Source organism: Merops nubicus, unplaced genomic scaffold (genome assembly GCF_000691845.1).
Source record: "Merops nubicus isolate BGI_N331 unplaced genomic scaffold, ASM69184v1 scaffold19323, whole genome shotgun sequence".
In the NCBI taxonomy this organism is placed as follows: Eukaryota; Metazoa; Chordata; class Aves; order Coraciiformes; family Meropidae; genus Merops; species Merops nubicus.
The window spans coordinates 24507-52374 of record NW_008601571.1 but is presented as its reverse complement, the minus strand read 5'-3'; the positions used below and the strand labels follow the sequence as shown (position 1 = coordinate 52374).

Below are 27868 nucleotides of genomic sequence, written 5' to 3'. Positions count from 1 at the left end.
TGCCTGTTTTAGTAGCTGCTCAGGAAATGAAGGATTCTGTTAAAAGCCCAGACCACATAGAAAGACTGGCACATAAATACATGGTAACTCTTTAATCACTGCTTTTCTATCTCCTTATTAAAATATCATTTAGAAAGTGTTAGTTGCTTTGTCATTAGCCTGGTAGTACAGCTAGCTGTACTGGAAAAGAGTGTGTGAGGAACAGGAGCTAATGAATTAATTCAAATGGTGTCACCTGCAAAGAAACAAAAAGGGAGGGGGGAAGATATTCCACTTCTGTGCTATCACCTGGGGAATAAGGGGCCTACTTGTTTTTAAGATCTCTGTAACAACAGCTTCAGAAAAAATTAGAATGTAGTTTCAGTCATTAATCTGCACCTATGTTTCTGAGATGTAGGCTCACCAGAAGAAAAAAAAACAATAAACCATCAACCAACCAAAAACAACAAAATAGCCCCAAACAAACAAACAAACAAAATCAATTGAACCAAACCTCAGTGCAAATCAACAAACATTTTGTAGAGTTACTTACAGACCTGGAGTAACTGTTCCTAGCAAATGCAAAGCATGTTCTGGATAGCTTCCTGCCAAGGAAGCAGGGTGGGAGGCTGACTTCTGTCGATTCCGTATGCCTCAACTGCACAACCCAACCAGGACCGCAAACGTCCTCCCAAATATCCCATAAGCTGGCAACAGATGGGAAAGCTTTGGAGAAACATGGCACCTGCAGTTTGTACTAGATCTTCAGCTTCCACCCGAAGCTGCAGAAACTTCTGCTCTGAGTAGCATTTCTTGCTGTTTCTCCTCTGCAGCAGAAGTGCATGGTAGAGTCCAGTACGGAGTCCGAGTCTGAATCCAGTGTGGAGGTAAGAACTGACTCTGTGAAGCATTTTGATGGTGTTGGGATTCCCTGATGGGTATCCAGCTCTTCCTTTGCTCTCAGTAGTGGGAGTCTATGGCATGGCTGCAAGGGTTGTGAGTGTAAAAGGAAAGGGGGGGAAAAAATCCCAACAACCCCAAATGCAGTATTAGTCTGGCCATCGGGCTCTTCCTTACACCTGTTAGTAATTCTAGTAACACTGATGCTGGGGGCATGAGGCAGGAAATTGCCAGTGTTTTAGACAGACAAAGGCACTGGGTTGTTTCTGCTGGCTAACTTCCAGCAGGATTTCTACAGCTCTGGGTGAAGAACTGACCTTCTCACTGTCCATTTTGGATGAGAGCGAGAGAGCAGCTCCGTTGCCGTGGCAGTTACTGATGAATACTGGTAACTTCCTGAATGTTGTTGTATCAAACCAGTGTGATTAATTTTTATGAAAAAGATCTGATTCTGGAGTGGAGAACTAAGTAATTTCTGGGTAAAAGCCTTCAGAATTGGTGCTCACTGTTAGTCTGTGTGAATTGCTGTGAGCTGTGGCTTAGGGAAGCTCTCTGCTGGGAACCTGCCACCACTTTACCTTCCAGGAAGCACAGGGGAAAGCTGGGGGTGTCTATTGTTCCTTCTGAGAGAAACAAGGCTGCAGGTCCAGCTGCCTGGCTGGACTCTGATGGCTGGGTTGGGGGAAAGAGGGGCTTGCAAAGGTGCCATCCTGGATGAAAAACTGGTTGATCTCACTGAGGGTGCTGAGGGAGGTGCCAGGTGAGGACTAAGGGTGTCTGGGCTCTTTGGAGAAGCAGCAACTGCTTTCTTCATTGCCCAGCACTACCCACTGGCTTTGGCTTCTTTCACAGTAGACAAGATAGTACGTTTTGTCTCTGTATGTACAAGTCAGCTCAGTTTCCAATAGAGGGGAGGACTCTTAAAGGATGACAGATGTGTGTGATTTATTAGATGTGAAAGCCTTTGTAATAACTTCCCAATGCCTGCTGAATCCAGGGTGAAGCTTTTTGGGGATGTCTCTGTGTCCTTGAACTAGCACAAAAACACAGTCACAGATGGGCTTAGACTTCAGCTCCTCCTCTGCTAAAGTCTTCAGTTCCTGTTGTGAGGAGCCCAGAAGTGCCAAGCCCTGCTTTGTAGCAGCTCTGCTTGGGCCCTCCTCCTTCCCCGCTGAAAGCAGACACAGCAGGGACTGGCAGCTTGTTCCCCAGGCAGCTCTGGTGGTGAGGCCCTTTTGTGAGCACTTTCCTTGCAGTAAATATTCTTCCTCTTTGTGTGGCTGTTTTGTGCCTATGGTTTGTTTCTAAAAAAGGAGCGGTTTTTTTTGCCATGTTTGTTTTTTAAATAGGCTCAGGCTATAAGCACTATTTTAGAGTGATGTATTTCTCCAGCATAAATTAATGAAGAAAGCTCTTTGTTCATGTCTGGACAAGTCCATGTTTAATCATATGGAGCTAAGAAGCCTGGAACCTCAGTGTTACAGCAGTGATATAGAGACTGCTTGAAAGGACTTTGACTAGTTACAGAGCTCTTCAAAGGACAGTAAATTTGTAATCTGCCTAATAAGGATTTCAGACTATCCCTATGTAAAGGAACAAAAAGGGACTGGAGTAGGAGGGAAGCACTCTAAAATCTGTCTTGTCTACTACTAGTTAAATGCTGATTTGGTTTGTTTTTGTGGTGGCAAGTTCTACAGTTACTCATTATTCTCTTCATATCAATGTTTTAAGTGCAGGAAGACTTACCGTGGCCCTCCTCAGTCCCTCTATTTTAGGCTAACTTTACCTGACCTTTAAAAGGTGGACTGAGAGGCACTTTTCACTATCTTTTAGCAAGGGGACAATCTGGCTTCCTCATCTGTAGGAAATTTACTTTGATCAACAATTCATAGGAAGGTGCTTTATAAACCTATGTTAACTTATCTTCAATAGGTTGTGCCTAGACCACTTGCTGGAGGACTCAGGAAAGCGAGGGACTCCAGAGGACTGCAAGTATGTTTGGCTATTATGCAGCAGCCTTGTTCTCAGTGTAGGATCCAAAAATTACAACATAGGTGGGAATGTGTGCATAAACAGAGAAACTTTCCTAGTAAGCCTGTGACTGTGTTGAAAGTTGTTTTAAAGCACACCGTATGTTGCTGCTTCTATTTTTTTTTTTTTTTTTTTTTTTTTTTTTTTAACCCCCCGTTTGTTTGCTGTTTTTTTTTTTTTTTTTTTTTTTTTTTTTTTTTTTTGTGGGCAAATAAGCCTCCATCATATTTAGAGAGACTTTTATTTCAGTTTTTAGATCCTTATGATGGTGATTCAGAAGATGCATCCATTCATGCTGGCTGCAGTTTGAGTTCTTTAAATAGTAGAAAAATGGCGCTGTTGGTGAACAGTGCCCCGAAGGCTTTGGAGGATGCTGATACTTCGGAAGATGGAGAGTCCTTCCCTAAACCTCCAGACCAGCCCTGCCCAGAAACAAAGGTCGGTGAAATTCAGACAGTAAATGACTGCAAAGAACCCATGGAACTTCCTAGCCAAGGGAAGGATTTCCTGAGAAGCCTGTTGCAATCATCTGAACTGTCTAGAGCCAGAGGAGCAGGTACTTCCACCTGGCTGACACCTGACCACCCCTTACTGGTGAGTATTAACCCTCCCGCCTCTGCAGATCTTCTCGCAAGCTCAGGTGACAGCACTCCACTACCTCTACTAGCAGCTGACTGTGGTGGCACAACGGCCCAGCAGCCCCTAACTAAAAGAAAACATGGGGTTCCCATTCCAGGAGGTGCTAGTGAAAAACTAAGAAAGAAATTCCGTGCAACTTAATCTGAGCTATGAATAAATCACTGGACAAACTGCTGCTTCTGGAGAATGAACCTGGTAGAGATTTCTTCTGCAGATGGTACCTGAACAGAACAAGCTGTAAACAAACTATCTCAAGCCTGTTACAAGTGCAACTGCACTGTGTACTCTAAGGTTTGAGATTCACCTGAGGAGATGGAATCAACTGATAAGCTTGTGTGACAACTTAAGTGACAGCTGGCTAAGGTATGTCCACAGAATCACAGCTAAGCTTTGTGCTCGGGTGCTACTTAGGTGCCTGGGGTGTCTTGAAGCACCAGCATAACTCCTGTACCTAGTACCTCTAGGGACCTGCTCCATTTCAGTGCAAATTCAAAAAGGTTTTGACCTACTGCATGAGAAGTAGCTGTAGGGTAAATAGTCTTAAGGGATTTACCTATAAACAACTGAATTGCATTAAGTTGAACTGACTACAACTAAAGGCAATATAGCTTTTATTTTTTTCTTCAAAGAAAGTGACTTGTGCCACTAAAGTATTTGTTCCTACCTGTTTTGAACTGGCTTGAAATATGCTGGTACTAGCTACTTGTGAGAGAAGTTGTGCTGTGTATGACTGGCAGAGATTTTTAATTTGCAGTTTCTTTCATAAGGTGGAAAGCCACCCAAAATACTATTTAACTTCCAGCCTTGCATGCTTCTGCTAACAGCTGTGTATTTCTTTTATTAAAGCAACTTTGCTTTCATCCTTATACCCCAACCTGGAGACATGGAGGTGGTGTTTAATCAGCTTGGAAACAAACTGGTTAGAACAGAAAGATTCAGAGGCCTTTGCCCTAAAACATAAGCTACTCTGCTTGCCTGCTGACTTGTCTCAGCAATCAAGGCTGCAGTGAACGCTGAAGTTAATTGCAAACAAAACCCCAAACCCCTTGCAGCTATGGGCTTGTGTGTACTGCTGCTACTAGGCCACAGATATCTGTAGAATTAAGACTCATAAAAAGCTTCAAAAATGTACTATTGTGATGCAGTCAAGCCCTTCAGCACCTTTTCAGTCCTAGCTGTCTGCTGCAGTCTTCAACCACCTCATTTGAAGCTAAATAAAACCAAACCACTGACCTGAACCCTAAAGTCATCTAGTGAGGATTTTGCTTAAACCAGCTGTTTAACACAGCATACTGAAATTATCCACTAGGAAAAATACAGGATTCATCATGAGAGAAGGAAGTTGAAGGGTAAGCCACATGGGACAGTCCATACTCAGACACCCCCCATCTGCTTATTCAGCAAGAGAATCTAACTGTGGATTAACTTCTCCACTGAAAAATTTGGCCTTTTTTTAATTGAGGCCTAGTGCAGAAGTCAGCACATAGAGCTGAACTGTTGGGAAGCTTTAGCCACTCCCAGCATATCTATCTATCTGAGACTCTCCTGACCTCGTTGTTAGTACTTGCCAATATGTGGAACTGGTTTGGAGCTTTTTATAGTAGCTGTAAGCTGGTACTGGAGCCCAGGAGCTGTGCACAGTAGCTACTGAAAGAAAGGAGCATGTTCAGCTGAGCTGCTAACAGCTAAACTTGTACCTAGTTGAGCTCATAATGCAACTGGTGCCCAGAGCACACTGAGCAGGCAGTGGTCTGTGTCCTTGCGGTACAAGGGGCTTGCAGTGATCTCAGAGGGAGTGACAGTGTGAATTCCAGATACTATTTCTGGTGATGGAAGGGAAAGCAACTCACAGAAACCGCAACATGAACGAGGAAATTGTTACAGTTAAAACTGATCTTGGCTGGTACATGTAGTTCCCATCTCTGCTCCTCACAACTGGATACGAGGCAGCAGACAAGGATTACATGATGCACTCATCTGGGATGTATTCTTTGTTAGGTAATAAAACCTCCACAGACTAACTATACAAAACAGTATGGAGCAGGCACACAGCAAGAATTCTCTATTTCAGCCACTAGTAGGCTGAGGTAAGAGCAGTTTTGTCTTCCCAGCACAGGCCTGTGCTGTAGAACCACTTAACACAAAAAAAAATAGTAGTTGATGCAGGTTCATGAAGTCGTTGCTTTCATCAGAGAAATCACTGGAAGGAAGAAGTGAGCTCCTGAAGTTTGAGACTGAAAAGCTAGGCACCTGTATTCTTTGAACACTTGCTATTAGCCACTATTAGAGTTAGTTGCTCTGACAGGAGTGTTGGAAGAGTAGAAATACTTGCCCAATGAATTTAGAACATCAGGTATTTTACATTTAGGTATTCAGAGAATACCTAAACCATAAAAAACCAACCCAACCAATTTGCAGGACCTCTCAGCTCCCCTAATTTGGTAACAGCTGACCACATGTGAATCTCTGACATAATATTGTAACTCCGTGTTTAAACATTTACTGCTATCCTCCTGGGCTTAATGAAACACGAAATCATAAAAGCAGCTTAAGAGGAGTCCCTGTGGTCAACAGGACAAGCAAGTCTTGTTTAGGATACTCCAGCTTCTGAATGCATCTCAGCAGCTGTATAAATGCAGGTTACTTCAAGTAAGAGCGTTTATTACAAGTAATTAATGCAAAGGCATCAGGGTCATAGCAGATAATGTCAGACTTTGTGTCCTACTGCACTGAAGACTTAAATCCCAAGGTTCTTGCTACTGGGGGTTAGCTGAACCAGCTGCCACAGGAGGTCTGTGAAGGTCAATAATGTACTTGAACATTGACTTGTTATTCTCTGAAAAGATCACAGGTACAGGTTCCAGACAAAAAAAGAATCACTGTAAGAATTTTATTTCCAGAAACAGAGTCAAGAGTCTTGCTACAGATTTTATTTCATATAGCATGATCCACCAACTAGAACATCTACAAATCTCATCCAATATTCCTTCAAATAAATCCAGCCTATCAGCTTTCCAGTTGCACTGCCACTTTTCTTTCTAGTCCACTTAACACAAACCCACTAGACAACCTAACCACGTTACAAAGGTACAGGTGAATACTACATAGAAGACAATTACGATTACATTAACCAGTCAAAACAAGTTTTTTCACTCAGTGCAGAGAACTGCAACACCACGTTCATAGAAGCTACGGGGGTCTTCCTTAGTAGCTATTTCAAAGTCAACTGTGAAAATCAGATCAGCACGAGTGAAGTTCAGATAAACTGGTAAAGTAACCTAGGGAAAAACATGAGCATAGAACAAGTTATGTAAGGTAGTTGAAGAGTATAAGAAGCTTCTATAATACTACTGGTACTTACGAGATGGGAATTTAGTCTCAGATAATTCAATACTCAAAATATGAGAAAAGGCCCAATAAAATCACTGAAAGCACAGCTTTCTATATAAGTAAGTACAAGTTCAAGTTTTGGCCTGAACAGCATTAGTATTTTTGGATGCCTCACCTTATTACCTAACTAACTATCAAAGGAAAGACCTAAGCAACAGTATGCTGCTAGCCCAAAATTTAGGCACCAGCTGACACAGAGTATTAGAAAAGAATAATTTGATCTGTGGTGCATGATGAAAATATCCATAAAGCTTCAGGAAAACTATTGCTAGGTATACCTAATTACGAGAGTTATTTTTCAAACTCTTTTTATTGATACTTACAACATTTGCTTTTTTGTCAGCATTTGTCTGCTTGATCCAGCGGAGCTGCGTAATGGGCAGCACGGTGGAAATGGCGTTTGAAAGCGACAGCTTGTTGTTGCTGCACGTAGCTCCCTGGAGCTTCAGGCCTGTAAATGGAAATACACTTTACAGAGTTCTAAGATCTTTCACCCATGCAAAGATTGTCTTCCTGTGTATGATATAAGGGCTAAGTCCAGTAAATGAAAGGTAAGCATTTCACACTGCAAAATAAAGAGGTTGTAGCAGATACACAATCTAATACCACTTAAATATATACTGACCTGAGTCTTGAGGTTTATTAGCATTATAATTACTTCCCTACTAATATCAAACTATTCTTGAAATAACTTCAGAAAGTTTGTGTTACCTTTTGCAATGATATGATCTTTTTCATGTGATATAGCCCATAGAATACCAGAAGCTCCTGAAAATATTTCAGAGCAAGGACTCTTTCTTTCTGACACATTTACCTGTGACTCCAAAACTGCATGCATCCAGTACTGCATTCTGGGTGGTTGTAACGTTGACCTCAAGACAGAGTTCTTCAAGGGACCAACTATTTGCTTGGGCAACATACTGTCTTGTAGCAGTGATGTATGCCTCTGGTACAAACAGGCCGCCAAGGCACACGTGGATGTTCTATTTGAGGGGGAAGAAATTTTAAAAAAGCATTACCAGCTGCAGTATTAATTATCATAAACATTACTTCAGCAACCTCTTTACATGAAAATTTTCCTGCTGCTACTTGACATTGTGAAACTCCTAAACTGCTTTTTCCTCTAAGGCTACATCTTTTGTCATTTTAAAACATGAGGTTTCCCTTCGATTTGTATTCTGCTGAACTTTACCATTTGGAGGTCAAGAGATATTCAACAGTATTTACAAGCACACTTCAGAGAACATTGACTGAAGCTGTTTTGCCTGAGGAACTATTTAGAAGCCTTGATGTCATGACTTTGTGAAGTAGTTACACAGCTCCACCAACAACCCCTAGAAGAAGTCAGGATGGGGTACCTTCAGTTCTTTTGCTCCACCAGAAGCAGCTGCCTGGGAGATATTCTGCAGCTGCTTAATGCGCTCGCTGAAGTCCGACACCCACTGAATCACCGTCATGCCAGCCGGCACCGTGTAATGAGACCAGCTACGAGGCAAAATACCTAGGAAAAATGGGATCAGAATTAAGTTTTGTTTGCCTACAAGCTGAAATTACACACTGTTCTGACACTTCTCCCGAAAGCCATTTAAGACTTGGACCAGGATATCAAGCTCTGTCTTGAAAGGCTCTTCAGTAAGTGAAAGCATTTTCAAAGATTACAAAGCAAATGGCCTCCAGGTCCACTGCTCATTTAAAAACATCATCCAGTTACAGAAACTTTTCAACATCAACTTCAGTTACACACAGCTATATGCAGCAGTAATTTATTTTCAAGTTTTTGAAGATTTAAGTTCTTTAGAAAAAATAGAGGAGGTCAAGTATCTGTGTTTCAAGAAATGCTTTTGTTCAAGGCAGGCAGACAGCAGATCTTCATGTATTGCTAGGAGCAGGATGTGTGAAAATTCCCCATTTATGTGCCATCTTGAAATAGAAGTTTAAAGAACTTGAATATTTTCCAGGAGATTTTATAGGAGCACTATTACTCCCTTCGTGGTATAAACAACTTTGTTCTGTCACAATTCAAAGACTGAAAGAATTTCAACTTAGAAATTATGCTGCTGATATAAACTGTAAAAAAAAAGTCTACTATTAGCTACCAGATCAAACCATGTAGAATTTTATGCTCGACTCAGAGATATTGCTTGTGTCAAATGGTAAAGTCAAACCCAATTTTGCCGCCATTTTTTCTTTAAGCTGCTGAGTGTAACAGTCTCTAACTACAAGGTGCAAGAGGCAAAGAGAGTACTGGGACATGCCAATCTGCATTACCATACCTTTCACCAGTTCATTTATAAGTGTACGCAAATAGTTGGTTTGTTTCTTTTTTCCTTCACACACTTGAACCACATCTGCAAGGTCCTGACGAACATCCTGAAGCAGTTTAGCTCCCATTTTCACCTCTCTCTCAAAGAACCGGAACAAAGGATCCTGATTGTCAAAATATTGAAAGTAAGTTGCAGATCAAAGTTCTTGCTGGAGAACTGCTACAAAAAGCAACCCCAAAATCCTGGACGGACTGACCAGTGACACCGTGACTACAAGCATTAAACATGAAGACACGGTCTACGGTGGAGAAAGTGATTGCAGAGACTCTTACAACCAACACACTCTTCTCCCTTGGAGAAGCAACACAGTAAACTTTTTAGTTGAACAATTAATGTAGACTGCCTGCTGCAGCTCCTTCCAATCAACTCTGTATTTCTTTAAATCAGAGTTTTTTCTTTTAAAAAATTTCTCACCTACTACCATAGAGTAAGTCTTTGCAAGTAGTTAGGCAATCATGGGCACATTCAGTTAACTGGGGAGCTTATTCCTGAGTTCGAGCTTAGGGTATTACTGTCCAGATCTCAAAAGTTTCCTCCAGCCCTTGAAATTTCTGTTCCCAGTTAGTGGAAGCTGCTGCCTTATCTCTCCTCACTGACCATCACTAAATTTTAGCAGTAATTAGTACGCACTGTCTCTAAAGGCAACATCATTAATAGCAGTGAGTGTGCTACAAGTATGACTGGAAGCACTTGTGTCCAAAGAGAACTGTCAGAAGCTGTACCCTTGATAGACAGTTTGTCATTGTATTTCTTGCAATAATCCCCAGAAGACATAAACTAACTTTTGGGAGCATTTCAGGAAACCCAGCAGGGCACTAAACCACTGTGGCAGTCAGAATCAGCACTGGTACAAGGTCCACTGACCCCCCCAACAGCTTAGTTGGTATTTGCAAACCACAATGCACTTATTCCAGTGCACCAGGACTTGTGCACTTCCTATGCCCACTCTAGTTAAAATTTAGTTCTTACCTTAATGTTTTCCACAGTCCGCTTCAGGTGGTTTAGAGTCTGTGGGATAAGGTGAAGCCAGTTAGAGGCTGTGGTATGCAGGGTTCTCATCCAGGCCGGACGACCATCTGATGTAGAATCAGTTCTTGTCTTCTTCTCAGTTTCTGCATAAGCTAGATCATCTTCATCCTCCAGCATCTGCATTTTCAGCATTTTACTGATCATATCAATGCCTAAAATAGAAAATATGCTGTCAGAGAAGCAGTGGCATCAAGATGGAAACATCCTACTACACGCAAGAACTAGACTTTTCCTTTTCCCTAGTCTAGACCCAAGATTCATCACTGCCTAGCTGTAGATGGCTCCATAGCTGACAATAAAGCTTCCCAGAATCAAGATGGGAGCTTGAATCTGGAAGGCTGAATCTAACAATTTTTTTTAACTCACAAGCTCCTGGACTACTCAAGTGTCTCACCTTGCAGAATTTAAAACAACTATGTTGAGGGAAGAGATGAAAGCTATCAACTCCTCAGCAGGACTTATATTTCTCTTCTGCTTTTTAGTTGAAAATGTGGCTTATCTATGCAAGACATCATTCTAGTTTTACCTTGTGTGGTGAGAAGAACTTTCTCAGCATTATTTGGCAGGCCCAGCCATGATGGCGTTTGTGTATCTGGCAGCATCTCAACCCACTGGACAAACTCTTCACGCCTGTAAGTCAGAGTTTTAATATTAATTAGAAGGCTTCCTCTATTAGCATGGCAAGGTAATTTTTTGCCTGAGACAAACATTTATATAGCTGAATTCCAGCACAGAGATACAGGTTAGAGGTTTCTCTTTTTTTTTTTTAAATTTAAAAAAAAGAGGAGCTATACAGATCAGGATAAAGAAAAAAAAATTATACCTGATTCCATCTGGCATCTGAATATCTTTGTGTCCATCAACTTTGCAAGCCAATTTGAATTCACTATCAAAACTTAAAGTAGTGAACAGACGTTCCAAGAAGGTGTTTAACAAGCGCTGATCAAATTCATTGTCGATACGACCCCCATAGATAGACTGTGCCATCAGTGTCTTCAGTGCAGACCAGGGGATCTTATCAGGTGAAATGTTCTGGCGACCCTGTAAGTAAAATGCAGCATAATTAGCAGGAAACAGTCCTTTCCACATCTCCTCTGTTCAAATAAGCAAATTCAAGAACGAAGTTAAATTGCCATCAGGTTATTTGTGCCTACTCATTTAACTTACAAAATGTTTCCCAAATGGACTGTTTTACTGAAGATCTTAAGTAATTTAAGCATACTTGTGCACAATACTACTTGCCTTTGCTGTGTCGTCCAACCATGTATCTACTGTGTCACAGGCAGATCTCAGATCAGATTCTCCAAATTCATACTTCTTGGACCAACCCAACGGAGCATAGCGCAAGCGCTCTTGGATAATGGCATGGAACCAGGCAAGGAGGAAGTATAACCGAGCACGCTCATTTGGAGACTAGGAAGTGCAGAGGAAAAAATAAAAATGCAACTATTACTCAAGTGAATTGATAAAAATCACAGCCTGCTAAAAGGCTGGAAAATACCAGGTTTAATGCTACATTGATACAAAACCAGAATACATTCTAACAACAGAAGAAGCAACTACTACTTTACTCCTGTGAGAAAAAAAAAAACTTCTGTGTACATCTTAGAAGCTGAGGTTTTATCACCAAAGGTAAGAAGATGAAATTCCATCTATGCAAACTGCAGTCTTACCTTGCACATTCTAGAAACTGGAATGCTACTGAAAGTCCTCAGCATGTTTGCCTTTACACCAGGAGGAGGTTCAAACACGAAGATTCGGCCAGCACGTAACAAATTCACTGGGACCTAGAAAAGATTAATAAACTCAAATCCAGGTCCCTTAGCCTTCACTAAATTAAATCCCTCTAACAGCACAACTTGCATTAGCTTCAAAACCTCACTGTGACCACACACAGTGAAGTCATGCCTTTCTTTCAGGGTAGTGGAGGTAGCAAAAGGAATGGTATGAAGTTTTCAGCTAGAATTAAGTTATCAGGAACCAAGGCTTAGTAACTACTCTGATAGGGACGTATTTTCTTTTCTTCATTGCATAAAGGCAGTCATGAGTAATCTTTTCATGGATAGCACACTTGGCTCTACAAGCCAAGAGAGAGGAGAGAATCAAATTTCCAATCAATATTACCTTTGGATTAATCTCCATGGTAAGGAAAAGCCTGAAGCAAGCATGGGGTTGTAGGGAATGTAGCTTCTTTTCTAGTTGCATAAGCCAGCCAGGAGCCAGGTGTACGTTCTTCAGCATTACCCATCTGTGAAGTTTTGAGACAGAATAAGTGCTTTTAATGTACAGCTTATGGATCCTGGCTAAAATCACTAATAACAGAGTATGACATTAACACTACAGATTTTCCTCCCTCTTTTAAACTTGTCTTCTACACAGAATAAGTTACTGTTACTGTAAATGGGCCAACTTTCCTGTTTTGCAGATACAACTACTCCTCTTGAAAATACTTAAATCAAATAGAAGTTGTGAACAGCTGTACTTGAGTTATTGCAAATTTCAGTTCAGAAGACAGTCCCTTTTACCTTTTTTTTTTTTTACTGACAGTTTTTATCTATGTAGCCAGTAGATTACTTCCTCCTTCCCCCCATTTACAGTTCTGTTAGGCAGTATTCTAGCTAAAAACGAGATAGAACGTACCTTCCAGATTTCACGGCTGTGTTTATTGCTTTATCTGCTTGGTTAAACCCTTCAGCAGAACCTAAAAGACAGAAGGGTTGCTAAAGCTCTTACTGGTACTGGTTTCATTTACGCTTAGATGATGAAACAGGGCATGTTCTTACCAATAGCAATAGAAGTAATCTGTGTATTCTGCTCAGCTGCAAGGTCTTCAACATGACCACTGGCATCATAACCAGGCACTGAACACATCAGCACGGGAGTATTAGGCTTCACCTGTTGGCCAAGACATTTAAAAGGAGATGTATGAAACAGTCACTACATGAATACTAGAATGCAGTAAACTTACTTTTTCTCCCCTTTGGTCAGCTAAAAACATTAGATGTTACTCTTAGCTTTACATTGACAAATCCACTCCTCATACCACAGGGATAAGTGGAAGAAATGTTCCAGTGGACAGCTTTACTCACTATGGAACTCATGCAAGGTGGCACTCAGATTTACCTCAGGATTTTACCCTTTCAAAACCAGGTGAGTTACCTCTGTATCTACGATGTGTGTCAGATCTAAAGGCTGCTCCATAATGGACATGAAAGACTCTCCAAGATTTGTTGAAACAAAGGTATGTGCCATTGCCAGCAAACGATCTGGACGGAAGGCCTGGATCAGAAGCAAGCGATGAATGGCCTGTCCAATAGGAGCTGAAAAGAGGAGACAGGATTAGATGGATGGGTAAGAAAACCATCCTCAACATCTTCCTCTCCAAATCTCCATTAAATTTTTCCCATCTTGTTCTGAAGAGTAGACATTTACAAAGTTAATTATCCTTTTGAAAGGCCTGTTGCAACATTTTAAAGGAATGCTTATATTCTGTCTCCACTTTGACAGTTAAAAGAAACTTACCATGCATCTTCAGTTGGTTTGTTTTTGGCAACATTTTAATTACCTGCTCAATTGCTCATGTTGTGAGCCCTTTAAAAGCCTACCTTGACAAACTGCTTTTGGATTCTACTGAAATGTCACCGGTTTACAGAATCTACAGGCTAGAAGTACTGCCATGAAGTGATTTTAACTTCCAGGGACAACAGACCTTTTAACTTGTTCAATAATAAAGTCTAACAGAATGACAGATTATTTATTTGTCTAGCATGGATAGAATAGATAACCCAGAGTTGCTTCAGTTCATGGTCAAGCAGCTTTATGGTAAGTAAACACATACTTAAAATCCTTAATTTAGCATGTTGGCTTAATTTAGAAAGCCAACAGGAATGAGCCCTGAATGATCACAGCAAACGTTTCCTAATGTTACCTTTCAGATAGTGGAGGAACTGACGGGCATCAGTTATCCTTGAGTTCTAACTCTTAACAAATTAGCACCAAGGCAGCAAGAATTAAGACTTCATGCTTAGATACAACTACAAGAGGAAACTGTCTAGTAGGCCAGTCCTGTCCTCAGGAAATCCTGTCTTGGATCTTTTTAGAGTATTAAGCTGCCTCCAGATTTGCAATGACTAAGGTTAATCCAAACTATTATGTAATCTAATGAGATTGTAGAAGTCAATTTCATCCCTAGTGGAGGACTACATCATGGGTTCAAGTGCAGGAACCAAATGTAGTAGCTATTGCTTACAAAAGTTTGGTTTTTAAAAAAACAATCAAGCAAAATAACAAAACTAAATTCACCAGACCTGAGGTTCCTGCACAATCCCAAGTTTATGATTTTCTTAGGCATTAAGATCCAAATTAAAGTTCTACTTTAGAATTGCTTTAAAATCATAGTAGTTCTACTTAGATTAGTACAGTAGGATTGGTGTGGACAATAGTGCAACTTAACTTACTTGCAGGTTTTTCTTCAGTCCAAAGGTATGGCACAGTTTGCTCTGGTGAACTGCTATCCAGCCAGATACAGAATTGCTGTATTGAAAGAAAATGGAAAAAAAAACTCCAAAACTGAGGAGGAGTTTCATGGCACCAAAAACATCTACTTCAAGGTGCAGGTCCTATTCATGATGCAACAGATATTTCAATCTCACTATTAAAATCTGGAATTTAACGTACTGAAGAAGTGTTCTGCTATGTACCAACTTCCAGTAGGAGACAAGTATTGGTAGCGTAGGGTTGATCTTGGTACAATCCAGACTATGCTAGCCTTGGATTTGCAACAGATCTTTAAAAAGTCTAATAAGTAGCTAAATACTTAAACAATGAAATGCACAAGTTGACAGGATTCTTCCCATTTAATGCTCATATCCTGTCATCTATCATTAGAATAAAAATTTATATTGAGTATCAGATGAAGCATCTGAGTTTCTATCAACAAATAAGTCTTTAAAAACAAGACAGGGCTAGCACTGTTAGTTAAACAGAAGTACTATTATATTAATAAAATTAAGTCAAACATTAAACTTATCCCCAAATATTGTCCAACATTCAACATAGTTTGGTCTTTTCCAAGTCTTCTAGATACACATTGTTTCAGTGTTTCATATATAAATGCTCGGAATGTTTTCCTGAGCAAGACTACAGTTTGTCCAGCACATTTAGTAAGTTTTCGACTAATTTTTCTTCAGTTAATCTTTCCAAGTTCTGTTGTTTGTTTTTTTTTTTTTTTTAAGCAAAAATCCACATGTAAAACTCAAATTATGCTTTGTCTACTATGCTTTCTTTAGGGGTGTCCAATAATTTAATTGATATCCCCTAATTCTGCATTGCCTCCAGCACCCCTGATTCTACAGATCTCTACCAAGTCTCAGGCCAAGCTATATATTATTTTACCTCAGGTTAAACAGCTTGAGCAAAATGAAACAGAATAAAGAGAATTAAACTTTTAATATAAAAACTAGGCAGGGCAACCAAATGGGTACTAGTTAAGGTATGGACATCTTTTAGAACACACCAGTTTTAGAGTCAGGACACAGATGTATTCTTAGAACACTTAGGTCAGGAGAAGGAGTAAAGTGTTCATCAGCTGAGCACTATCCAGATTTATTCCAAACAGTAATGTCCAAGAGCCCCCCATAATGATGTTACGTGTGGCTAGGGCTGCTCCCCTCTATTGCAGAATTACCACACAACAGCAATGCAGCAGAAGACACAGTGTCACACTTCCTGCTACCACAGGAACCAACGCTGAGCTCAAAGTCAGATGAATGATGAAGATGCTTCTAAGGCTGAGTGATGAACAATGCTGGTATTTACAGCTCAAGTTTTACAGCTGGACTACAAATGAAGTACAAATACTAATTTCCACAACTACAACTAGTTAATCTGTAAGGCTTTCCTTCTCATACTAGGAGAGCTTACTTACAAGCATGAAGTTCTTAAAGCAGACACCTGAAAAGCTTAACCAGATAGTTTACTGCAGAAACAAACCCTAGCCACTTACCTCATCAGCTTGAACTTTTGAAACAATGTCCTTAAACGCAGGAAGGCAGCTCAACCTCATCATTGCTTCTGTCTGCTCCACAGTCAAGCCATTGATTTTGGGGAGAGATGCAGTGTTTAGTACAATCTCCTTCCCTCTCAAGAAGTGCTGGAATTCTGCATCGTATGTAGGCTCTCTAAGGTTAAGGGAAAAGAAGACCTTGGCTAGATGCCTTCAAGACATCCTTCCCTTTTTCAGCTCAAGTGAATGAAGTAAGAAAACAAGTATTTACCCAATAGTGCCTTTCAGTTTAATCCGGGCCAGCAACATAGCAAATGTTATATGATCCTGATGCAGCATGCCACGTGCCACTCTGTTGAAAGCCACCTACCAACAAAACAGTGGAGTTAGTAGTGCAAGAGGCCTTAAACTCTGACACTTCAAAAATGATTAAAAACATTACAGTTACTAATTAAAAAAATGAACCTGGAAGAGATCCTTTGTGATGATTGAGAGACGGTGAGTATGGTCTGTAATTCCCTTCAGATTTGGGTTCTCATACAAGACATTGTGATAGATGTCCAAGAAAAACTGGAGGGAGTACTGGTAGAGGAAATGTATCTGAAAGACAAAAGTTTGGTTTTTCTCACTCAAGTCCTGCTCTTTGATAGTCAATGGCTTATGCCTATCAAACTGCAATATCACAGCTAAGGCAAAACCTATTTGGTTCAAACAGTAAATACATGAAACTTCTGGTAGGAAGAACAACTCATCTGACCTGTTTCAGTGACTCCATAGTGAAGTAGATACTGCTGCACGCTGTAGAGAGAGGCAAGTACTGCTGAGAAACAGTCTCCACTTCTTGCATGACAATATCAGTCTCTTCTACTTTTCTGGTGACCTCTGCTGCTTCCTTCTTCAGGTTCTCAAGAGTAGTAATGATGGTGTCATCATCCAGGATACGTCCCTTCACTTCATTAAGTGCTTGTAGCAGGGATTTTTCTAACTGACGCAAGCGCAACTGAAACTCACCTTAATTAGAAGAAAAGGTAGGTTACATGTAATATAAATGTGTTAGTTTTGAAGAATTATATGAATTGTGTACACTTTGCCATTGGATTTCCTGAAAAAGCAACATTATCAGCTATAAAGATATTTCAATGAGTATATCTACAGCCATATTAAAACCACTGTTTTGTTTTAGAACAGGAGAAAGTTACTTTAAGTTTGGTAAGCATACCCTGAAGCTTAAGGAGGTCAGAGCGTTTTTCATCAACATCTGGTCTTTCAGCTTTCAGGACTTCATTCAGACACTGGCTCTGTAAGCTGCTGCGAGTTACTGTAAAGTTCACAAACGTAACACGAGAGCAGAGGTCTGGTGGGAATTCAACCTATCACAGGAAGCATGAAGAACTTTATTAGCTCTCTGACATACCATTTCTACAAACAGAAGACCCCTTTTTTTTTTTTTTTAAAAAAACTTACTGTTGGATCCCTGGTGGAGAGGAAAATAACGAAGGATGGTGACAAATCAATATCTTGGTCTCCCAGAGTAATCAGAACTCTGCCACCAGTTCTACGCACTTCACGATTCAGAACAGGGTTCAGAACTGGATCATAGCTCTCCACATCCTAGAAGCAGAGATGTGTTAAAAGATTCCGTTGCTTGCAAGCATTTCAAACTAAAAATCCTGGGGCTTAAAGTTCTACAAATCTATTTGCAGTTGCTTTGGAATAGAGATCACATTCAGAAAGTATTTCCACTTTAGATTTGTGGTTGAGCTACACAAACAGAATTTAGGCTGTTGCCATACAAATCTCAGAAGGTGATTATTATTAATGGTCGTGACCTTTAGTTCTAATGCATAATAAACCCTATTTTAAGCAGCACAAGCAACAGATACTAATCTCACCTGTGAGCTAATCCTCTGTTTCCCATTTTCATACTAAGAAACTGAAAATATGTTCATCTCAAGTGAAAGTCAACTATTCCTACAGTTGCCTACTTCTCCGTATTACTGAAACTTCTTCCTGCTCCTCAGAGCAGATTTAATTCTACATGACAAGCCATAATAGGTCCTATTACCTGTAACTAGAGATAGCATCTGGAAACAAAGGAATAGATAGACAGGGTGCAAGTCATAGAGTGGACGTAAAGAAAGATAATTTCAAGATAAGAAAATTTGACCTTGGAATGATGGAAAAAGGACATACCTTCTTTTGATTGTGTAACTCACTGATTGTATTTTTCCCAGGATTAACAACTCACATATCACTCAGTACTGATTTACGTGTAAAGTTACAGTTTGAAAACAAAGTTGTTTGCACCTTACTAACAGAACAATTGCAAACTTTTCTAGTACACAGGGCAGAATTCAAAAATTTTTAATAGTTTTTACACAGTCATGCAACTAACCTGGACTAGAAGTGGGTTACCAAATCTCAAGGCACTTTCCAAGTTCTTCCTGAAAGCGTCATCCAAGAAACTAGTACGAGTTATCTTACGGTCTTTATATTCATTCATGATAAACTCTGTTGCTTGCCCAGAGGGATCAATGATCAATGGATACCTAAGTTAGGAATAAAACATAGTTGTTACTTGGGTTTTGACTGCAGACAACCTCCAAGCAGTTTTATAAATTTAGGTTGCATTATTAGTGTCAACTTTAAAAGCTTGTATACTGAAGGAATAAGTTGGCTGTGTTCAATTACTTATTTCAGTTCAGAGTTTTCAAAGCTAAGCCTGTATTTGGACAACAAAATAGCTTCAGTTGAAGCCAACTTATTTTAGCAGCTAAGTATAACAAAAAAGGCAAGCAAAGATGACTGAGTTTTTATGCTTACACATGGCTGAGAAGCCTTTACAACTTTAGAAACCCTCACAACAGTGGAAGAGTGCTTTGAAAAAGTTAATGTGATTCTTGGTTAGGTGCAAACCCCGCCTGCTGCGAGCGTGTTGCTTCAGGACTCTGTATCTTAGCAGCAAGTACCTGTTGAAGCGCTTGAGCATGATGGCGTTCTCAGTGCACAGGTCGTCCGCGGGCAGAGAGCTGGCCTGCCAGCGCAGCCGCTCGTCAGCGTTGGACAGGTACTCGGTCCTGGCGATGTCCGTGCGGAACTGCAACGAGCACACGCGGGCGGCAATTCATTAGAGACTGTCCAGCTAGCTGGCGAACACATTTTGAGTCAATGCAGCTCTATGAGGTACTCTTTTCCAACAGCTCCATTCTTTACTCAGCAGTCTTAATGCTGTTTTAGCTGTTGCGGTAAATTGGTTTATGGCTAACTTAGTCATAACTGCATCTGTACCTGGATATTTGCTTGCTGCAAATGGTGAGACCACGTAGTGAACAGATTCTGACGCATCTGCTGGTCAAAGTACCCAGCATAGGCAATAAAAGCTCCTGAAAGTAAGCAGTCTCCTGCAATAGTGGACATCTGGTTCTTGAAAGTTTCACTTGTCTTCTCCCATCTTTCACGTTCAGCCGAAAGACTCTTCAGAAGAGCTGTGCTACGGTTTACCTAGAAATAAATGGTGAAGTAGACTCTTTAGACAATTTAAAAAAAAAAAAAAAAATAGTATTACAAGTCTCTTGGGACATTTAAATATTGATTCAAGGCTCAAATGGAAAAGCTTAGAATGAAATTTTGTTTGTTTCTTCAATCCAGTGTTAATTTATGATGTTGTTTTTAACTGTTACCTTGATGAAATTAAAAGTGCTCAGTACTAACATAAGTAGTAACATGCTAATGATTAGATCAAGTACATACAGAAATTGTTCCCATGGCAAGTCCATTTACACATTACAATTACAATCCATCCAGGCCTATTTGCAAAGTCCTTCTACTTATTTTAAAGCCTTATGTGAACTGTTTTGTCAATGAACCAGCAACATGAGCTGGTATTTCTAACTCTAGCCAGGTTTCAGTAGCTTAAGAAGTTTCATGACATCCAGAGATGAAAGAGACTGCTCCAATACACTGCATGGGGAAAGTAACCAATTTTGCTCACAAGCTGCAGAATGATTGAATTTCCAGCTGTCAAAGATTAAATGGAAAATACAGAAGTCTTACTTTTGCTTCTACAGCAGCCAAGTCAGCCTTAATAGCTTGAGCCTCCGAAATCAGTACTGCATATTCTTCTTTGTAACGGGCAATACTGGCCTCAAGATCACGTATCATCTGCTCCACTTCATTTGCTTTCTGTTGGTTGTCTTTGGCATCATCCTCCAGTTTCTGCAGTTCATTGCGTAGAGGCTCCACTCTTTTCAACATATCAGCATAGTTTAACTGTAAACAGTAAACAGGCCCTTTATACTTTCTAAAATGGCATGTATTAACAAGAATCACAGCATTCAGGTATGCACTATCAACTGCATCTTTTCAAGCTTAATTACTTGTGACCTGTATAAGAAATAATAGCTTAAGAGAACCTTAGGATTGTTTATCAGTCCCAAAGACTCCAGTTTAAACCAAGCAGACACAAGTAATTGCTTTTTGCAAGATCCTTTTACTGCTCTGTAGATTTACAGGAAGTCATCTGAAGGGTTGAGACCACATTAAGCAGTGTGCATACTACTTTGCATACTTGACTGGGTGTCCATGCCAGTACTGTGCTAGTCTGCCTTTCTCAATAAAGTATCGAGTAATAGCTAAGCCACAGAACAATTAGGATCGGGCCTACTGGCAAAATTCAAGCTGAACAGTGCCTCCACATCATGTCATTCAGAACAGGCAGTTTTAACAAGCCAATCACTCTGCTGTGTTCAACACCAAAAGGCAAATAAAACCACTCTTTGATACCTCAGTCGCAGGGCACCTTTTCAAAAGACTGTTTCTTTAGGAAACTAGTCAAGTATTTATAACTGTGCTTAAAAGACCTTGGAGAGGTGCCTGTGAGTATGCCCTGCTCTGAGGCAAGACAAAGCTTATGCAGTCTCTACTAAGAGGATAACATTTAATTTTCCAGTTGAGAACTGTACTGTTCTCAATCGTGGAATGATGCTACATACAGAAAGTATCTGCTGTTTACTGAAAACCTCAAGCTTCTCGGCCCAAAAGCTTTATCGCAAGTGGCCATTAGTTACCTGGCACAGTACTACGGAGCCCAAAATCATTGATATGAACCATCTACCCAGTTCTTTAATTCTAAAATAGTTTAGTTGAACAGAGGCAAATTCAGAGCCTTCAGATATTGTTACACATCTTCAGGCTCACTCTTTTGACCTTGTGTTTGCTTCCCCACAGTGCTGACTTTACCTGTGCAATTGCCCATTTCACCATAGGTCCACAGGCCAGTGATGCCCTGTTTACAATTTCATAGTTGTAACTTGGATTTGACAGGTAGTTTTTCTTCATCTTCTCCCGGATGGCATCACTGCAAGGGAAAAGTTTTTAGAGACAGCATGAGTACATAGCATGTCCACATGCAGATGTTCAGTATCCGTTTATTTGGCCTGCCTTCCACAGTTGACAGGAACATTCCCTAGCAGTTTTGCTGACTTGTAGCTGGGATGTTTTAATTAGATCAAGATTCTGTTTCAGAAACTACAGCTTATGGATCATAAAAGGCATTTAACAGTATCTTTAGATTAGCCACTCTCAAATTGCTGAACTCTGCTCAGAAAAATCTGGAGTTGGAAACGAATTCAGGTGTGTCTACTCTGACCTTCTGCTCAGAGTCAGAGTCTGCTAGGTCAGCTTGGATAAAGCCTTCAGCAACCTGGTCTGTTTTTGCTGCTTAAGTACTTTCAACTAGTAACATAACTGTCCCAGTTTGCATGATTTGCCTTTGCTTCAGTAGTTTGTTTCCTGTACCACTTTCCATTCACTACAAGCAGGAACAAATTAGTTTTAAAAGAAGTGCTACCAAAGCAATTACATAGAGAGAAATTCAGTTAAGACCTTCCATATCTTTATATTATTCACATAAATAGCTCACACTTTACCTGATTTCCTCAGCAGAGAAATTGACAATCGTCGGAATGAAGTTCTCTCTCATGATGATGGAACGTATTTGTTTCCAGTCAGTTGTACTTTCACCTAGTAGCAGGCAGATGGACTCCAGTGCCAGCTTAACTGCTGCAGGTGGATTAGCCATAGAGCGGACCTCTACCAGGTGCTGTTTCTTTATGGACTTCACAGCTAACCAGAGCAAGAAATATCATCAGTGTCGATTGTGAAGAAAAACAGTTAGCCAAGTCCATTAAAGTACCTTGGATTTGTAAAAATCCTTCAAGACTCTCCAAAGAAATTTGAGGTTATCAGAGAAGCTGATACTAGTGGATAACATTCAAATTACTATACCACAAGATAAACTTCTGTGAATGTCAGCTTGCTAACTGGGCACAGGCAACTTATTCTGCTGCCTAGAAATGATTCACTTAAAGCAGTGATTCCTCTATCCAGTGTAACGAACAGACAGCTTGACTGTATGATGTCTGTGCAGCAATAAGGCATCACTGGTCTTTCTGATTAGAAGCTTTCTTTGTGATATAGAATAACTAAATAGAGCTGGTCTGCCAGAAATTAAACCACAAGCCGTACAAGGAGGATCAGTACTACTAACAGCACAAAATCACAGCTCAAAGACTAGGAATTTCTTTAACACTGTTCAGCTCCATGCTAAGACCCTATGCTTTTGTTAGACAGGACCAACCCAGACCACACCAAAAATCACATTCCCTTAGGCTTTGGTTTTAACTCCAAGCCCCTGTGAGGGACTAAACCATGAAGTGTGTGTCTCAAAGCTAGCCTTGGATGGAGGACTGCACGTGGAAGAGCTGTGTGAGCTCGGCAGAGCCTGTCTGGGCTGTGGACCATGCTGTCAGGAGCCAAGCACATGCACTAGTCAGGGGCCATCTCATAAGCCCTGATGGCACTGACAGCCTGTCCCCCCTCCCCCTGCTGGGGAGGTGGAGCATGGGCATCTGCATGAGACAGTCCTGGTGCCCAGGCCCGGCAGCCCCTCTGCCTGGAGTCACGCAGGACACCTTGAGCAGGCATTTGTGTGGCACCCACGTGCCCCTGAAAGAGCGTGTGCCAACCTGGAGAGTAGCCAGGACGTCAGTACCCAGCCCAGACTCAACTGAAACCGGCGCAGGCACTGCCCAGGGGCCTCTCTTTCTCTTTTCCCCTCCCCTGCTCACCTCTGGCTCACCTGCTCATGGCTCTCTGGCCTGCTTGTCACCTGCTTGTCACCTTGCTCCTGCTCCACCGCCCATCCCTGAAGCTGAGACAGCTCCAGCCTGACAGCACGCTGTGGACCCGTGGTGGTAATTGCTCTGGCGATTCCCCACTGACTGCTTGCTTGATTTCTGCCTTTTGTTTCCACTCTGTCTTATCGCTACTCTTCTCTACTATTTTTCTCTTTTTGTAATAAAAGTTGTGCTGGGTATATGGCATCTGACCTTGTTTGTGTCTTAACCTCGCTCTTGGGACAATATTGAAACCTCCCCCAACACTGGGTTGGGACAGCCCTGTAGCATGATCTCTTCAGATGCTAACATACCATTCTGAGCTTCAATGACAGCAGGCTCCACCTTGTCAAGATCTTCTTTAACACTCATCTGCTTGTCTGCAATGACCTCCTGCTGCTTGTGCAGCTGTTCCTGAATCTCCTGGCTCATGACCTAGAAGGAAGTTTCACCTTTTAGAAGCTGAACTTCTTCCAGTACTTGCTCTGCAGGCTCTGTTTTGTAACTAAGAATATTAACTATGCACAGAGATTTAACAAGTTTTTACCTTTTTCTTTTCAGCTTCCTGCTGCTCTTTCACCATCTTTTTCAGCTTGTCATTGGCTGCTGCATTCTTCACTTCCAGTTCCTGACTCTTTATTCTTAGGTCACGTCGCAATTCTTCCACCTGAGATTGATTGTAAGGTGGAGAAAGAATTCATGTTAAGCATGGAGATCTATTTAATTACTCTAGACTTATAAAGGACAAAGTTTTAAAGATGTACCTGATCAACTGTTTCCTTGATTTTTCTGAGACCAACATTCAAATGCATTTGCTGCTCCTCCAATTCACTTCGTTTCTCATTGAACAGGTTGGCATAATGGTTGATGAAGTCTAAATAGTGGCGTGGTGTGATTGCCATGGTTCTGCCTCCTCGTTTTGCCAGACGAGCATTAGCCTTTAGGGAAGAAAAAGTTGTAGATTATGTATGGTTTTAAATCTATTTGCATGCCAAAAATGACTCTTTTTAGGAAACTTGTGTATGATGCTGTGGCCTAGAAATCTGTGTAAGTTGAGAATAACATACCTGATGAAGAGTCTGATGAACGAACACACAGCTATTAACAATAGCTTCCCTGTGTGATGGTGGTTGTGGTAGCTTATCATACACAACTGGCATGTAATCGGGCACAATGTAATTTGGCTTCTCAAGATCCATTTTGCTTGTGAACTCTTTTCCAACTTGGTACAGTGCCTCAGTTGACCAATCTCCAAACCAGTTCAAGACACACCTGAAATATAAAAATATAAAAAGCATTTTTAAAGGCTTCCCCAAACACACTGTTCTAACAATACTTGCAATACATGTTGGAATATGCAGCAATTACCTGTTGAAGAGCGCAGGAGAGGTGGCTGCCCTGTCCTTCAGGCCCTCAGACGATGGGTTCATGGTGAACACAACATGGAGATTGCGAATAACCTGGCTTGTGAACCATTTGTAGAGTTCCTCATGTGAGTCTAACATTAAACCTTCTTTCTGTGCTCCTTCTTTACACTGAGTCATGAGGGTGGCATATTCATCTCCCTCAAAGAGACCAGGGACCTAATTCAAAAAGTAGTTTTGCTGTAGCTTATAGTTGTAAAAAGGTGCTTAAAATATTTACTTAAAATATTTTTACCTCTCCATTGGCAAGGAGAGTGTTCATTCTTTCCAGGAATCCAGAATCCAACACGTTTGACTCATCCATTATGAAAGCTATCTTTTCATTTTTGCAGCCAGAACGTCTCAATACTGTCCTAAGGTCTTCATCAAAATCTTCACCAGTGTATTTTCTGTGAACCTAGTAAGATTTAATATTGGTTATTAACATTTTGGGTTTGCTTTGAATGGGATTTTTTAGGGGTCAATGTTTAAGAAATGTGAATTTTGATGAACAGGTTTAAGTTAAACTAGTATGCCTACCTTGATTTGGTAGACACTCAAACCATTCATCCAGGCAACAAATCTTGAGAGGGTTGTTTTCCCTGCTCCACTGACTCCAATAAGCAGCAAGTGGCCCTGTGGCTGGCGGAAGATTCTGAAAAAGAATATAACCAATTATGTTTGACATGTATTGTCACCTTAGTGAAGCTTTTCCTCAGGAACAGCTAAACTTCAAGTTAGCACCACAACTGACACACCCTTCCAGACAGGATCCTGCTGTCTGAAGGTCAGCAGTATGTTGTCTGTGGACAACGATGGGATCATACTCCATTCTTTCTTACTCTTCCTGAAACAGAGCAGCCCAAGTACAAAGTCTCTACATACTATTTATATGAGCAGCAACTGAAGTCTCAACTTACCGGTCAATTCTTAACACATGATCCAAGACTTCATTGAACAGCACAAGTGGTACATCAAGTTCCTCTTCATAAAAGACTTTAAGTCTAGCTTTCACATAGTCTCTTAACTCTTCTTGATCCACAGGGATATAATCCTATAAGAACCAGTCAATACAGTATGGAATTTAAGATTAAGGGAATTTTTCTTAGGAATCAGTTTATGAGCAGATGAAAGCAGAGCTATCAGAACATAAGTAGCCATCCTCTACAAAAGCTTAAAAAAGATGTACTCATTTAACTTGCACAGGAACATGTCCACAGCCTAGAGTGTCACAGCAGCATGGGGTTTAAACACTGCACCTACTGAACCTACTATACATTGAGTCTCTGGTGCCAGTCACCAAAGAGACCACGAAGTAGCATGACAGAATTACTCCCCTCCCACCCTCTCCTAATTTATTTCACAGTAAGAGATTGGAGGCAGGCTAGACAGACTTTGTCTTGACCCAGCAGGATTTCTGCAGATTGCCCAGCTGGATCACTTCAGATTGCAACACTCCATCATAAAATTTATAATATCAGTACTGTTCAAGGGTCACTGCCTTATCCAAGGAATTCCATAAGCAGTAGCTGCCAGCAACTTCTGGGAGTGTTAGTGTTCTTGAGATATCACAGCACATAAAGGCAGTATTGAATAATATATCTCAGGAAAACTAACACTCCCAGAAGTTGCTGACATCCATAGCATAACAGCTATTAACTCTGTGGTAAAGTTCACTTCAGATAATCATAGTTAAGATCTTCCTGGAAATCAGTTTAAGAAAAGGATGGACACTGATTACCATGTTAATATACCCATAAGAGCTGCTGCTCAGTTGCTCCCGAACTATCTTTTTGTATTTGTTTTTAATTTTACTTACCTTCGACAGCCAGTTGCTGTATAGGATAGGTCTGCTCATAGCTTTTTCTTTGTCAATATTGGGGAAGTGTTTTAGAGCAACCATATCAATGTTCTCGTCAGTCCAGCGTCTCTCCTCATCTTCTACGAGTCTGGATAAAGACACAAGTCAGTGAGTACAAATTCTCACAGGGCAGTGATACAACTGAAATATGGTTCTGCTTTGTACAGATACAACTTCCAAGAGTGTCAGAGCAAAGGGAAATGTTCCCATTTGTATTCCAGCTACTTACTTTGAATTACACTTTAGTTTGGTCTTCTAATTGAAGTTGGTAAGGAGTGGGGAAAATTAATTTTGAACTCCCCCCACCTCATCTCATGTCGGTTTTACCTGTCTTGGAAGAGACGTAAGGCTTCATGGGCCCAAATCCTGATAAGGCCTTCAACTGGTAAGGTTTCTAGTGGTCTTAATGCTTCGAATATACCTCTCACCCATCGAGTCATTTCACGAGGTGAATAGATGTAGTGTGGTTGTGTGTCTTGAGTGAATCTCTCCTAAAAATTTCAACTTAGTTAGTTACTTCATTCCAAAGTAGCATCTTATTTTTTACAGGTCTTGGTATTGCAAGATATTACTTTGCTAGCATCATTCAGTGGCTTTCACCAGAACTCACGTAACTAGCTGACTTCTTGTACACATACTATCCAAATAAAAGGAAAACAATGCACGTTAAATGATTCAGCATCATTTAACATTTAATCATTTATCAGCATGAAAGGAAGATTTCTACTTAGAATTTAGGGCTGTATTTAACAAGTAGTTACCTGAGACATTGTGTAGAATTCCACCATAGCAGCAGTGAGGGGTTCTGCATATGTGCGAAGTGATGGGATCAGCCTTAGCATTGCACGATTGAATGTTCCATATATCTGAGTAAGTGAAGCTGGTCCAGGGTAGTCCACATAAACCACAGGAACATGTCGCAAAAATCTGAAAGATGAGCATATTACAGAGCCCAGAGAGTCAAACTGCTGTCTGTACTACTACCATTATCTTTTGCCAGAATTAACTAACAGCTTGTTTCAAACTTATCAGCAGTAACTGCAGTTGGTTTGACTAGTCCTTAAATTACTCAGACCAAAAAGCATTCTCAAATATCCACAGCATTTCAGATAGGTTGTTCAAGAAGTCTGACA

At 40.7% G+C, this 27868-nt stretch overlaps 1 protein-coding gene across 1 annotated transcript in view; it reads right to left on the bottom strand.

The window, feature by feature from the left end:
* Positions 1–6495: 6495 nt before the first annotated feature.
* The window catches only part of DYNC1H1 (dynein, cytoplasmic 1, heavy chain 1), a 44132-nt gene continuing 22759 nt past the window's right edge, over positions 6496–27868 (bottom strand). The window contains exons 41-78 of the mRNA XM_008938035.1: positions 27497–27662; positions 27063–27226; positions 26694–26823; positions 25795–25928; positions 25415–25529; positions 25131–25292; positions 24840–25054; positions 24539–24743; positions 24236–24409; positions 24019–24138; positions 23786–23906; positions 22224–22419; positions 21535–21652; positions 20350–20565; positions 19585–19797; positions 19266–19393; positions 18692–18845; positions 17761–17907; positions 17516–17666; positions 17054–17307; positions 16762–16896; positions 16568–16662; positions 16297–16471; positions 14750–14825; positions 13452–13612; positions 13076–13187; positions 12933–12993; positions 12417–12540; positions 11966–12079; positions 11535–11705; positions 11116–11333; positions 10819–10922; positions 10233–10444; positions 9213–9366; positions 8298–8440; positions 7754–7922; positions 7263–7390; positions 6496–6827 (exon numbers count right to left, since the gene is read on the bottom strand). Of these exons, the coding sequence (XP_008936283.1) occupies positions 6699–6827; positions 7263–7390; positions 7754–7922; positions 8298–8440; positions 9213–9366; positions 10233–10444; positions 10819–10922; positions 11116–11333; positions 11535–11705; positions 11966–12079; positions 12417–12540; positions 12933–12993; positions 13076–13187; positions 13452–13612; positions 14750–14825; positions 16297–16471; positions 16568–16662; positions 16762–16896; positions 17054–17307; positions 17516–17666; positions 17761–17907; positions 18692–18845; positions 19266–19393; positions 19585–19797; positions 20350–20565; positions 21535–21652; positions 22224–22419; positions 23786–23906; positions 24019–24138; positions 24236–24409; positions 24539–24743; positions 24840–25054; positions 25131–25292; positions 25415–25529; positions 25795–25928; positions 26694–26823; positions 27063–27226; positions 27497–27662 (5764 nt within the window). The 3' untranslated portion in view covers positions 6496–6698. The remainder of the gene's footprint in view (positions 6828–7262; positions 7391–7753; positions 7923–8297; positions 8441–9212; positions 9367–10232; positions 10445–10818; positions 10923–11115; positions 11334–11534; positions 11706–11965; positions 12080–12416; positions 12541–12932; positions 12994–13075; positions 13188–13451; positions 13613–14749; positions 14826–16296; positions 16472–16567; positions 16663–16761; positions 16897–17053; positions 17308–17515; positions 17667–17760; positions 17908–18691; positions 18846–19265; positions 19394–19584; positions 19798–20349; positions 20566–21534; positions 21653–22223; positions 22420–23785; positions 23907–24018; positions 24139–24235; positions 24410–24538; positions 24744–24839; positions 25055–25130; positions 25293–25414; positions 25530–25794; positions 25929–26693; positions 26824–27062; positions 27227–27496; positions 27663–27868) is intronic.